The sequence below is a fragment of the Bacillus rossius genome, chromosome 7 (genome assembly GCF_032445375.1).
Source record: "Bacillus rossius redtenbacheri isolate Brsri chromosome 7, Brsri_v3, whole genome shotgun sequence".
In the NCBI taxonomy this organism is placed as follows: Eukaryota; Metazoa; Arthropoda; class Insecta; order Phasmatodea; family Bacillidae; genus Bacillus; species Bacillus rossius.
In genome coordinates this window covers 5333878-5347684 of record NC_086335.1, presented here as the reverse complement: position 1 = coordinate 5347684, position 13807 = coordinate 5333878, and the positions used below count along the sequence as shown (strand labels likewise).

At 40.3% G+C, this 13807-nt stretch overlaps 1 protein-coding gene across 4 annotated transcripts in view; it reads right to left on the bottom strand.

The window, feature by feature from the left end:
- The window catches only part of LOC134533650 (b(0,+)-type amino acid transporter 1-like), a 354769-nt gene that overhangs the window by 138483 nt on the left and 202479 nt on the right, over positions 1-13807 (bottom strand). For all 4 annotated transcript variants that reach the window (XM_063371184.1, XM_063371185.1, XM_063371186.1 and 1 more), the window contains exon 5: positions 2043-2168. In XM_063371184.1, coding sequence (XP_063227254.1) covers positions 2043-2168 — 126 coding nt within the window. The remainder of the gene's footprint in view (positions 1-2042; positions 2169-13807) is intronic.

Here is a 13807-nt window from a genome sequence, read left to right as displayed (position 1 = left end):
TAATGACTAATTTAATATGACAAGTCTTCGCCACTTTGTTTCAATCTGTTGTACCATTCCAGTCTGATATTGATTAGCATGCGAGAGGAGATAAATAAAACAACATATCAGTATGATACTGACATCACAAAATCAAGATAGAGGCTAATATAACTACCCTTGCCTGAAGCAAGCACTTGGACCAATTGTATGATGTTACTTAAATGCCGAATAACATTTATTTTATATTGTGCCACCAACTATTATTTTTGGCACAATTTTAAATTTGAATTTTTTAAAATTAAATAATGCCACCAGTCATTCCTTTGCTGCATGAACTTAAACTTGTTCCTCCTCCTGTACACTCCCATTAAAACTTTGTCAGATTTGGCTTCCCAATTTTTCACAGCGCTAGATCCGATTTTTGCCGATTCGTTTGCCAGTCAGACTCAGTATCGTTTCATCTTCGCCTTGGCACACAGACATCGCCTGTAATTCGCCTCCGATCTGTGACGAGAACTGCTAGGTCCTGCAAGCTCTCAGAGCAGACTACTTCCAAGACTTCGCCTGATGCGAGCACTCCTTGACATGATCGCGAATCATCTTCGCCAACTTTCAGTCACGCCTCCGGGTCCTGTAGACCACCTTTAACCACTGTCATCAGCAGATACCTCGCCCCCCCCCCCTCAAAGTTTTCCTGGGAACACTGGCCCAGGGCTTTGACCAGCCACTAACCCCGGCCAGGGTCGGCCTGTCCCCAAGGCCACCACACTAGTCCCAAATGTACATGCTTATGCAACCTAGCGGTATTTTTGCGAATCACTTTTCCTGGGAGTTTGAACGCCCGCGGAACGCCTGCCCTCTGGCGTCTGCCGCAGAAACCAGTACCCAGTAGTTCCTTCCCAGGCCACCAGAGCGCTGGCCTAGTCCGCTCCATAAGCCACATGCTGCTAGCAGTGGCCTCGTGTGAGTCGACCTCTACTCGGTTCAGCCACACCTCAGTAGATCGCGCTGACATCGGGCATTACCACCAACTTCGAGATATCGAAGTCTGCCTTTCTCGACAAGCACCTCGGTAATCTTCGGAACCTTTCGGTCCGAAAGCCGAAGCCTCCCCCCTTTCTTTAATATCGCCTTTTTAATTACGAGTCTCGGCCGCCCCTAACTTGCTGCGCGCCGCGATTCGGGACTGACTGCTTGGGATCTTCATCATCAGGACGACTCTCCGTTTTTCTTTAAGATGCGATCAACTAGAGAAGGGATGATTTCCACAACGGTAGTGTTTAGGCGTTAGTCAGTCCACGTAAATCTAGCTCAAGTAGTCATGTATAAGTCATCGTAAATAATTAATTTTTTTTTTAATCATGAAACATCCGCGGCGCGTTCATGTTCTCAACAACCGGGCAGATCCTGGAAGACATCACCCTGTTTGGTGAGTCTCTACTACCATCACTCCCCGACCAACATCCTGACTAGAAGGCATTTTCTGCCTATTTCACCAACTGTCTGTGAGTCAGTCCTGAACCTATGTGTTTCGGATCTGTTCACAGACAGGGACCAAGTACCAAGGTACAAGTACTGGGTACTTGACAAGGACCAGACCAGTCTTCACGGGCCGGATGACTAAGGCCCCCTGACGTCCCGTCAGCTTTCCACTTCGCCCAGCATCCTTCAAACCGCCAGCCTTTCATTTTTTAAAACCTTTTCGGACTAACATCCAACCACGACTTTTCTCAGATCAGACATCCAGAAGCTTCATAAGACTCTTTAACATATTTATTGCCAAGAACTTTATTTATATTGTGTTAATTGTATAATAAGGGCCGGCCCATTCTTTTATTAATGTGGTCTTAAATCCATGTTGTATATGTTTTATGTTAATTAATTTATGTTATATATTCATGTTATATAATGGAAAATAACCAAAAGTAAAATAAAAACGGAGCAACTAATGTCTGGACGAAACCAACAGATCCACTGGTGGCCCCCAGTCACCAGGAGAGACTGAGGAGGCAACAACCAGCAGAGGCCTCATGCCACCAGAAACCCTCGCAGGCACTCACCGACGCACAGCTCGTAGACGCCTCCCAGGATCACGATGATGCACGCCAGCACCTTGCAGGCCGAGAACACATTCTGCACGCGCACGTACAGCTTCACGCTCACGAAGTTGATGTAGGTGATGAGACCTGCGAGAGAGCATGGTGACTACACTTCCACTCCCTCGCTCGCCTAGTTACTGCACATTGCATCTGGCGCGGGATGTTCCACAACCCGTGTCGTGACAGCACTCTCTAAGAAAAAATGACCAGAATAATAATAAATATTTTTTAATGTGAGTTAAGTAAACAAAGTAATTGGGAGTTAGTTGAGAGCACAGGCATTAAAGTAATTACTCAAGAATGTAATAAAAGAAAAATAGTGTTTTTTATGCTACAAAAAAATTATAATGGTTTGGACATAAAGTTATAAATATTAGTGTCCTAGTATGGTTTCTGTTTGAAAATGTGGTAGAAAATAAACGGATAATCAACCATGGCTATTTGAAAGTGTATTTTTAAATCTTATGTAAAAATTTATCCGGTAAATTCTGAAGTTTATTTTTAAATGTAAAGTAAGTATTCTTGTGACAAAAAATATTTAAGTTGTAATATTTTTATAACATTTTCTAATGTGCAAAATTTTAAATATTTGGCTACATTTACAGAAATATTCAAAACCAATTTTGCATATATCAATTTGCCAGTTTCAGACAAACAAGAAAATAACTTAAAGACAAAGCAATACCTATAACATGGCTGAAGTAAAAGTGTTACTAGTTTATAAAAGACTAGCTGATGTGTCCTACGTTGCCCGGGCTAAGCACAGAATGAAGGGTATTTTTAATTGAACATCAAGTGTGAAAAATTTAATGAAGGATTGAAAAATTTTTCTTGAAAGGGTAGAACTTGGGATGGGGTAGTTTTCGTTAAATATCATTTTTAAATAAGCTTTTTTTTAATATTAATCAAATGTAGACAGGAATTTCCATCTCTTTTGAAATTCAGATGCACAAGATATCACCAAGTTTGTACCATTACTATACTTTAAATGGTGGGAAAGGTAGGCGGGGATGGTTTTTCGAAATCTTATATCGATAGATTAATGTGGGTAAATTTTTAATTGAATGTAGACAGTTAATTTTCTCTTGAATTGAACATCAGTAGTATAGTTTGGTGGCTACTAGGACAGGGTCCAAAGTCAGGAGCTTGAGCCGAAATCCGCAATCTTAAAAAATGATGCCATGGCAGCCATCTTATATTACCTTGACCTTCCCTTCACCGTTGACCTTGAACTACGACCTCAGTCGCCATCGTGGATTCCACCATCTTGACTTCGAGAGCCCCAATCCCGAATTTTGCAATTTTTGTTATGGTCGCCACCTTGAATTCTAATAATATGTCCGCCATTTTGGACCTGATGTCACAGCCACCATTTTGTTTTTTTATGTTCTGCAAGAGACCGCCATCTTGGATTTTGTTATCTTTGTTTTTGGTGTTTGTTCCTAGAGAGCGCCAGTATCGCCCTGTATCATGAACACGAGGTCGATGTTAAATGACCTACCACAGCTGCTATAGTCTTTATCGACATATTAAATATGTTTTATATAAAACACATTGGAAGCACTATGATTCTAACCATCACAGCTATGGCCTTTGGGTTGAAAAACATACACCTTTAACCACACGGCCATCCAGTCAATTAATAGATTGAGAATTAAATAAGGTATATAAAAATAACACACATATTCAGACATGATATAATTATTTTAATTAAAGGGATAGTAAATATCATCACCTTTTCGAGACAAAGCCATCATATTACTTTTTTTAAATACATGCTACCAGGAGCGTTAGTTAACACATTCTATAGAGCGCTGAAGCCATCTTTTTTCAGTAAACGACACAAGGCAAATTAGTGTCACTTAGTACACAGTCCATCCGCTAAAGTTTGTTGCACCCACATTAGTTTATAGTTCTTAACCGATAGAGGGAGAATTATTTACTAAGAGACAGTCAACTGTCATAGTATGCGCCATCTTGTCTGCAGTTTGGCCGCCATCTTCAAAATTAGTATTTATTGACTTAGAAAATCTGAAAAAATCCAAAATTTTACAAAAAAATTACTTCTTAAAACAATGAATGGCTCGGTCGATTTTCATCCTTCGTTCGATCCTTGACTAATGTAAATATATAATTTAATTAAAAATTACAAAAAATGACAGGTTAAAGAAAAATCACAATTTTACAAATAAAAAATTTGTAAATTCTACTCTACCACAAGAACAAAAACAAGGAAATTACTAGTGCATCTCAATTTCTTAAGTCTGTTTAGAAGGCAAAGCGAGTCCTTTACATGTATTGAAATGTGTTTTAGGGCATTTCAAAATGATAGTCGATCAACCAGACACGGCCAGTTGGTGGTTAGGCACTTACAGTCTGGGGTCAGGTCTGCAGACAGGCACGTGATGTGAGCGACTCATGTCAAGCTGGTGACCATGCAAGTATGTCCGCGGGCCAGGAATGCACATGCAGTCGGTTGATCAGACCAACTCCTCCGGTTTTTGATCGAGTCGGTGGCCAGACACATCCAGCTGGTAACCAGGCGCATCCAGTAGATGTTCAGGCGCATCAAGTCAGTAACCAAAATATATTTTTCCGTCGATACTCGACTAACATTTTTAAACAGGTCATGTTCAATACCATCCGTATAGACCAGACGTCTCCAAAACCACGAGACCAATCATGCCCTGAGTACAGACTTATCGATGCTCATTCTTCGTCAAATAGGAAGCACATTCTAAAATGGAAGCACATTCGTCAAAACGGAAGCACATTTAATAAAAAAAGTACATACATCATAAAGGAATCACATTTGGAAGTACCTTCGACAAAAAGGAAGCTCTTTTTAACGAAAAGTATGCAGCTTTGGACGAAAATTCAACTCAGTAGGATACAATCTCATCGCAGGGATACCATCTCACCACAAGGATATGTTCTCGTCACAGAGATACAGCACATGGATACGATCTCGTCGCAGAGATACGATCTGATCGGAGGAATACGAACTGGTCACCAGGATATCATCGTTGCAGGGATAAGATCTCATCGCAGGGATATGTTCTCGTCGCACGGATAGGGAAAAGGGGTATGATCTCATTGGATGGATACGATCTCAACAGTAGAATATGATACTACTGACTTGACTGTTTGCATTTAATGAAAGTCATTGACTCCAAAAGTCACCGGCTCCAAAAGTCATCAGCTCCAAATGTCATTGGCTCCAACAGTCTTTGGTTCTAAATGTTATTGGCTTTCCATAGGTCTTTGTCTCCAACAGTATTTGGCTCCAAAAGTCATTGACTACAACCAGTGGCGTAGCCAGGATTTGTGTATAGGGGGTGTTAAGAAGCATTCGCCCCCCCCCCCAATAGAAAAGTGGGGGGGGGGGGGGTCCGGGGGTCCTCCCCCGGGAAAATTTGGATTTTAAGGTGTAAAATAGTGCTTTTTTAGCAGTTTTCGGCACTTAAATTTAAATATTGTAATGGTAAAAATTTTATTAATTTTAATATGAAATTTGTTTGAGTGATGAATAAGAAATTAATTAAAGATTTGGTGCTAAAGGGGGGGGGGAGTTTGAACCCCTAAAACACCCCCTGGCTACGCCCCTGACTACAACAGTCTAAGGTCTAACTCTTCCAGCAACATTTGGCTCCAAGGCGACTTGACTACAAAGCTACAAGACTACGAGGCTCAAAACTACGAGGCTACAGGACAACAAGACTACAATACTTCGAGGCTACTAGAGCACAGAACTACAAGACTATGAAGCTACAAGTCTATGAGACTAAAAGGCTGCAAGGCTAAGAGGCTACATGACAACAAAGGCTACTAGACTACAGGACTTCAAGACTACAAGACTACGAGGCTATGAGAATACATGACCACAAGAATACCAGTCAACAGGACTATGAGACTTCAATTCTACGATGCTGCAAATAGCTAAAAGACTACTAGTCTATGAAATTACGAGACTACGAGGCAACAAGACTACAACGCTGAAAGGCTACGTGGCTACAAGGCTATGTTTCTACAATGTTCCAACTAGCTACGAGGTTACAAGGTTACGAGGCTATAAGGCTTTATGACTACGGAGCTACAGTACTAAGAGTTACAAGTCTCCACCGGGCTGCGAGGCTACATGGCTACGAGGTTACAAGACTACGAGGTTACAAGACTACTAGGCTACAAGTCCACCAGGCTGCAACTTGCTACAGCAGCTCCATTCAGCTGCGAGAGTTAATTTATCTCATGTAAATAACTTGCTGCAAGTAGTCTCCGTTCTTGCAACAGTTGGCACCACATGTTGTGATTTACAGGCAGTCGCTTTTTCATGTGGTTTGCGGGATTCTCATTCACAATCGCATGAGGAGGGTTTCGCAAGAAATCAAGGAGAAGGAAATTCGTCTCGCATATCAATGTTTCTCAGCTGTCTCAAGTCAAACTAATCGTGTAAGTAATGAATCTCTTTGTTTGGCATGTTGTACAGACAAACTGTCTTTCATTTTGGATGCGGGATGTTCACTCACGATCGCAAGAGGAGGGCTTCAGTAGACACCAAGGAGAATGAATTTTCTTGCATGATAGTAATTCTCAACCATCTCAAAGCATTTTATTTGAATGAGTAATTATTTTTTTTTTTTGAATTTCATCTGACAAAATTATTCTAAGCGCTGATTTAGTAACAAAATTCAGTAATTAAAAGTAACTCTGAATAAAATTTCATGTCTCATTAGGTAAAAAAATGTTTTCATGCAGAGATTAATTCCTCATAAATTAACAGAAGAATTCGGAGAACATCAGCCGAAGTATCACCAGGAATAACCAAGAGCACATTGAGAAAGTCAACAGAAGTATCGCCATGAATGAACAGAATAACTTGGAAAAACCAACAAAATTTTGGCAGAGATAATAAGGACCCCACGGAGAAACCATCAAAATATTTGCAGGAATAATCAGGAGCACAAACTAACGCACTTTTCTAACATCAAGATCAGTGAATAACAAAAAAAAATTTAAAATATTAAAAAATTTATTGAAACTGCTTCTGCCAGTTTAAGAATTTCTCCTTTGTTCAGCAAGGATAGAGTTCTAGCATAAGCCAGAATTTTTTGGAATTTTTTTCATTGTCTTATTTTATTTATTTATGTTTTTATTAATTTTGTGTTATCACTGATTTGATTTATGAAATCGTGCGTTAGTTTCCTCCGTGTGCTTCTAATTATTTCTGCCAATGCTGTGTTGGTTTCTCCGAGTTCTTCTGATCATTCATTGCTACGCATCTGTTGGTTATCTCCGTGAGCTCCTGGTTAATCCTGGCGAGACTTCTGCTGATGATCGCCTAGTGCTACCGGATATTTCTGAGAAATCAATTTGACCATTTTTTTTTACTTAATGAGAAATGCACTTTTATTTAGAGTTAATAAATAAGCACTTACAATACTTTTATCAGGTAGAATTCAAACAAAAAAATCATTACTCAGTCAAATTATATGCCTTAGGAAAGCTAAGAATAGCTATCATGCAAGACGAATTTCTTTCTCCTTGATGTCTTTTTTTTTAATTTTAATAACTAATTTTTTATGAATTTTATGGATTTTCAAGATGGTTGTCATAGCGAAAAGTGCAACGATCTAGAATCCAAGATGGTGTCCGTAACGAAGCGCGCTACGATTATGTCATACATGTCCAAGATGGCAGGCGTAAAACGAAATGTGCAACATTTCTAGAATCAAAGATGGCAACCATAATGAAAGGAAGTAGTGTGTAATAGCCGGTCCTGCGCCTGGCTTCTGGCTGTGGTGTATGTGTCGAAGCCGCCATCTTGGATTGTGACGGCACGGCGGCCATCTTAGATGAGTGTAACGGGACACAGCATAACGGGACATATCGTAACGGGGCAAGTAGATCACGGCGGCCATCTTGGATGACCGTGACTTTGACCTTTGACCTTGATCTTTTAACTGGTCCTTGACCCTGGCAGACATATGGGATCCGCCATATTGGATCAGACATCTTGGATACAGTCGACTTTGTTTCTGTTGTTTGTTCCTAGATTGCGCCAGCATCGCTCTTGATTTTTTTCTGTTCCACTGGAGGCCGCCATCTTGGATACCGTCGACTTTGTTTCTGTTGTTTGTTCCTATATAGTGCCAGCGTCGCTCTGTCTCATCACATAAGGTCGATGTTCCATTACCTACCAGAGATATTATGGTCCTTATCCACATATTAAATTTATTTGTTTATGCAAAATACATTGGAAGCGCTGTGATTCGAACCAGCGCAGCTCTGATCTCTAGGTTGGAAAACATACGCCTTTAACCGCTCGGCTATCGAGTCGAGACAGAACCACCATCTTGTATTAAGTCGTAACTGTTGCAATTATCGTAACGCCCGCAATCATTCAAATCCGCAATTTTTATGTTAGAAAATCGGGACAAATTTTAAAAATCATAAAAAAATTAATTAATCGAATAAAATAATAAAAATCTTAAAAACCACTGGTGTAGTTTTCGTTACGATAGCCATCTTGGATTATATCAATGTTGCATATTTCGTTACGCCCGCCATCTTGGTTGAGTACTATGCCATCGTTACACTTTATGTTACGACCATCATATTGGATCCTATTAATGTTGCAATTACCATTATAGTCACCATCTTAAAATTTAGACGCCATCTTGGAAATCGTAATTTTAATGCGATAGATTCGGGAAAAATTCCAAAATTCATCAAAAAATTAACTCATTAAGGAAATTATTGATTCCTGTCCTTGGTTCGATCCCTGGACGATACAAACCAAATTTAATTTAAAAAAATACCACATAAGTGACAGGTTGGAGAAAATAAAAAACACATCAAGTACTTTTATAAATCTTTATTACATAAATTATACACTACTACAAATACAAAAAAAAAAAAAACACAAAGTACTAAAGTCTTGTGGATTTCTCGATTCAAACAGCCTTCTTATCGTACGGACAAAGTCCTTTACATGTTCGTAAATTTCTATTCAGTTTATTAGGTAGACATAATGGTACACCACAATTTTCCCACAAAGACGAATTATCGATTTCATTAAAAGGACAGTGATATATTTCATGTCGTTTAGCACTTTGAATATTTGTTAATGTTTTGTTACAAAATATACAGCTTGATTCTGAGGAATGTGCAGCCAGTCTATCGCAATTCCTGAGGTGTCGTTTTAATCTTCCATAGTGTATAAACTTGCTTAAACACCTGTTGCACTGATATTTGATGCGTTCAGAGTTATTACTACAATTGTGTATTACATAATCCCGTAATTTCCAGTTTTTGATCTTCTCACAGTACATACAGTTGGGCGACGGAACACCGTTGGTTGCTCCTTCCTTCATCAATGACACTGGAACTGTTGACAACCATTGTAACACTGCTGTCATGTTAACTTCTGAAGCCTTTGATGTCTGCTCTGCGGAAGATGTTGCACGCGTCGAAATCTCCTGCGGTGCTGAGAGAGTAGGTGCAGCTGTAGACGACGTTGTCATCGTGCTCTGCACGTATGATGGTAGACCTTCGATCCAGGTCGGTGTTGATACTGGTAATGATGCCATCGAGCTCTCAAGAATAGCTAGGTACTGGTCTATTACGTTAGTCAAGTCTGACTATCCGATCCGTTCATCACCGCAGCCAGAGACGGACTGAAGTTCATATCACGAGGGTCTCACTTATATATTCTCATTAGCTGGGACAACACATGAGTCAAAACAATAACCATTTAAATTATACTTAAACTTAACTTTCTCGGAGCATTTTTTATAATGAAGATGTAAGCTATCAAGACGTGAAAATTAGTTTATTACACTTATTGCACTGAAATTGTATTCTTTTAACATTATTAGAACAACGGCTTCTTTCATGCCTGCGAGCATTTGAGGTGATAGTAAATAATGCGTCACAATATTTGCACTGACGCAATGTATGCTCTTCATTAGTTGAAGTATCCATTGCTGATGATGAAACTTCGGCTGATGGTGGTATCACATCTGTTGAAATCTCCTCCAATGTTGACGTCGTAGTTTCCAACGGGATCTGCACCTTCTCCATCGTAGCTTTAGTCAAGGTTCCCGTAGACGATGGTACAACCTCCGAGTTCGACGTTAAAGTCGGTAAAGATGCCATCGAGTTCGCAAGAACAGGTAATCAAGCGATTTATGCACCAGATCAAACAAACTAGATGATCCTTACTCCGTCGACGTCAGTAACAAACTGAGCGTCCTGCTGTTTAGGACTCGCTTATATACATGCATTGGATGGAATAATACGCTAGTCAAATCAAGAACAATTTCCTATAATACTAGAGTCAAAACATCATTAAAAATAGAAGAACCATCAACAAAAAGGCAACACAATTGGAAGCACCGACAACGAAAAGTCAGCACATTTGGAAGCACCGACATCGAAAAGGCAGCACATTTGGAAGCACCGACAACGAAAAGGCAGCACATTCGGAAGCACTGACAACAAAAAGGCAATATATTTGGAAGCACCGCCAACGAAAAGGCAGCACATTTGGAAGCACCGACATCGAAAAGGCAGCACATTTGGAAGCACCGACAACGAAAATGCAGCATATTTGGAAGCACCAACAACGAAAAGGCAGCACATTTGGAAGCACCGACAACGAAAAGACAGCACATTTGGAAGCATCGACAACGAAAAGGCAGCTCATTTGGAAAAACCGACAACGAAAAGGCAGCACATTTGGAACCACCGACAACGAAAAGGCAGCACCATCATCGAAAAGGCAGCACATTTGGAAGCACCGACCACGAAAAGGCAGCACATTTGGAAGCACCGACATCGAAAAGGCAGCACATTTGGAAGCACCGACAACGAAAAGGTAGCACATTTGGAAGCACCGACAACGAAAAGGCAGCACATTTGGAAACACCGACATCGAAAAGGCAGCACATTTGGAAGCACCGACAACGGAAAGTCAGCACATTTGGAAGCACCGACAACGAAAGGGCAGCACATTTAGAAGCACCGACAACGAAAAGGCAGCGCTATCAACGAAAAAGCAGGACATTTGTCATTGACTCCAATATTCATTGGCTCCAATAATCATTGGCTCCATTAATTCGCCTGCTCTAATATTCATTGGCTCCAATATTCATCGGCTCCAATATTCATGGGCTACAATATTCATTGGCTCCATCAGCCATTGACACCAACAGTCTTTTGGCTCCAAATATATTTGGATAGAATTCTTCGAGGTTAAGAGACTATGAGGCCACATGGCTACGAGTCTAAAATTATCTAGCTGATTACGAGTTATAGGCTACATGGCTTGTGAGGCTAGAGCTACGAAGCTTCAAGTACACAAGTTTACGTGACTGCGAGGATACAGGACTACAAGTCTGCATGAGTACTTGACTACGAAGCTACTCGTCTATAAGGCGCCAATTGCCGCATCTGTCTTCATCGGAATTTTCTTTTTGCTCCAAATGCACCAACAGCATTATGTTATATGATTACATGGCTACTTGCTTACGTAGCTTCAAGTCTACGAGGCTACTTGGATACGTAGCTACAATTCTACGAGGTCCCAAGACTTCATGACTACGCGACTTCGAGCCATGAGGTTACGAGCTTACGTGACTACGAATCTTCAAGTTTGCCAGACTGCGAGGCTACAGAGCTACGACGCTTCTAGAACACAAGTTTACTTGTCTGCATGGATACAGGAATATAAGTCTGCATGAGTTCTAGACACCGAACCTACTCGTCTACAAGGCGCCAATTGCCACATCTGTTTTCGACAAATTTTCTCTTTTGCTACATCTGCACCATCAGCATTATGTTATAAGATTACAAGACTACTTGCTTACGTAGCTTCAAGTCTACGAGGCTCCAATGCATCTTGACTACGAGACTACGAGACATGAGGTTACGAGACTATGCGATTGCAAGTCTTCAAGGTTATGTGATCGCGAGGCTATAGGACTACGATGCTTCCAGAATGCATGGTTACGAGACTGCATAACTAATTGGCGGCGCGGCTACGAAACTTCATGTCTCTAACTGACTACAATAGCACTATTCAGTGGTGAGAGTTAATTTATCTCATGCAAAGGTACTTGCTGCAAGTAGTTCTGCTTTACAACATCAGATGACGTCACGTGTTGCTTGCAGGTAAATAATATTTATTTCTTTTATGCGGGATGCGGGATGCTCACTATCGAACGCATAAGAAGGATGGCTTCGATAGTCTCCAAGGAGAAAAAAGTTCCTCCTTCCTGCTAGTGCTTCTCAGATTTCTCACGGTCCGCCATCTTGGATTGCGACGTTACGGCAGCCATCTTTGATGGGTGTGACCTTGATCTCTGACCGAAACCGCAGGAATGATCGCAAGCACACGGATTAACCATCAAAATATTGATAAGAATAATCAGGAGCACACGTAGAAACCCATCATAAAATTGGCAAGAATAATCAGGAGCACACGGAGAAAACCACCATAATATTGACATAAATAATCGGAAGCACACGGAGAAAAAGGACTAACGTTTTCTTTGATATCATAAAATTACAGGGTTAAAAAATTAAAAAATAATAAATAATAAAAAAATTAAAAAATATATAAAAAAATACATAAACAGATTCTGCTAGCTTGTAAACTTATCATTGTTGAGCAAAGATAGAATTTTAGTACAAGCCAGAATTTTATGTATTTTTTTTTAAATTTTTTTTAATCTTTTTTATTTTTAAATATTTTTTTCCCTGTAATTTTATTTCAAAGAAAACGTTAGTCGTTTTTCTCCGTGTGCTTCTGATTATTTTTGTCAATATTATGGTGGTTTTCTCCGTGTGCTCCTGATTATTCTTGCCAATATTATGATGGTTTTCTCCATTTGCTCCTGATATTTCTTATCAATATTTTGATGGTAAATCCGTGTGCTTGCGATCATTCCTGCGGTTTTGGTCAAAGATCAAGGTCAAGGTTATCCAGGATGGCCGCCGTGATGTCACAATCCAAGATGGCGGACCGTGAGAAATCGAAGAAGCACTAGCAGGAAGGAGGAACTTTTTTCTCCTTGGAGACTATCGAAGCCATCCTTATGCGTTCGATAGTGAGCATCCCGCATCCCGCATAAAAGAAATGAATATTATTTACCTGCAAGCAACATGTGACGTCATCTGATGTTGAAAAGCGGAACTACTTGCAGCAAGTACCTTTGCATGAGATAAATTAACTCTCACTACTGAATAATGCTATTGTAGTCAGTTAGAGACATGAAGATTCATAGCCATGCGGCCAATTATTCATGCAGTCTCGTAACCATGTGTTCTGGAAGCTTCGTAGTCCTATAGCCTCGCGATCACGTAACCTTGAAGACTTGCAATCGCATAGTATCGTAACCTCATGGCTCGTAGTCTTGTAGTCATGATGCATTGGAGCCTCGTAGACTTGAAGCTACGTAAGCAAGTAGTCTTGTAATCTTATAACATAATGCTGATGGTGCAGATGTAGCAAAAGAGAAAAAAAAGTCGAAGGCAGATGTGGCAATTGGCGCCTTGTAGACGAGTAGCTTCGTAGTCAAGAACTCATGCAGACTTGTATTCTTGTATCCACGCAGACATGTAAACTTGTGTTCTAGAAGCTTCGTAGCTCTGTAGCCTCGCAGTCTGGTAAACTTGAAGATTCGTAGTCATGTAAGCTCGTAACCTCATGGCTCGAAGTCGCG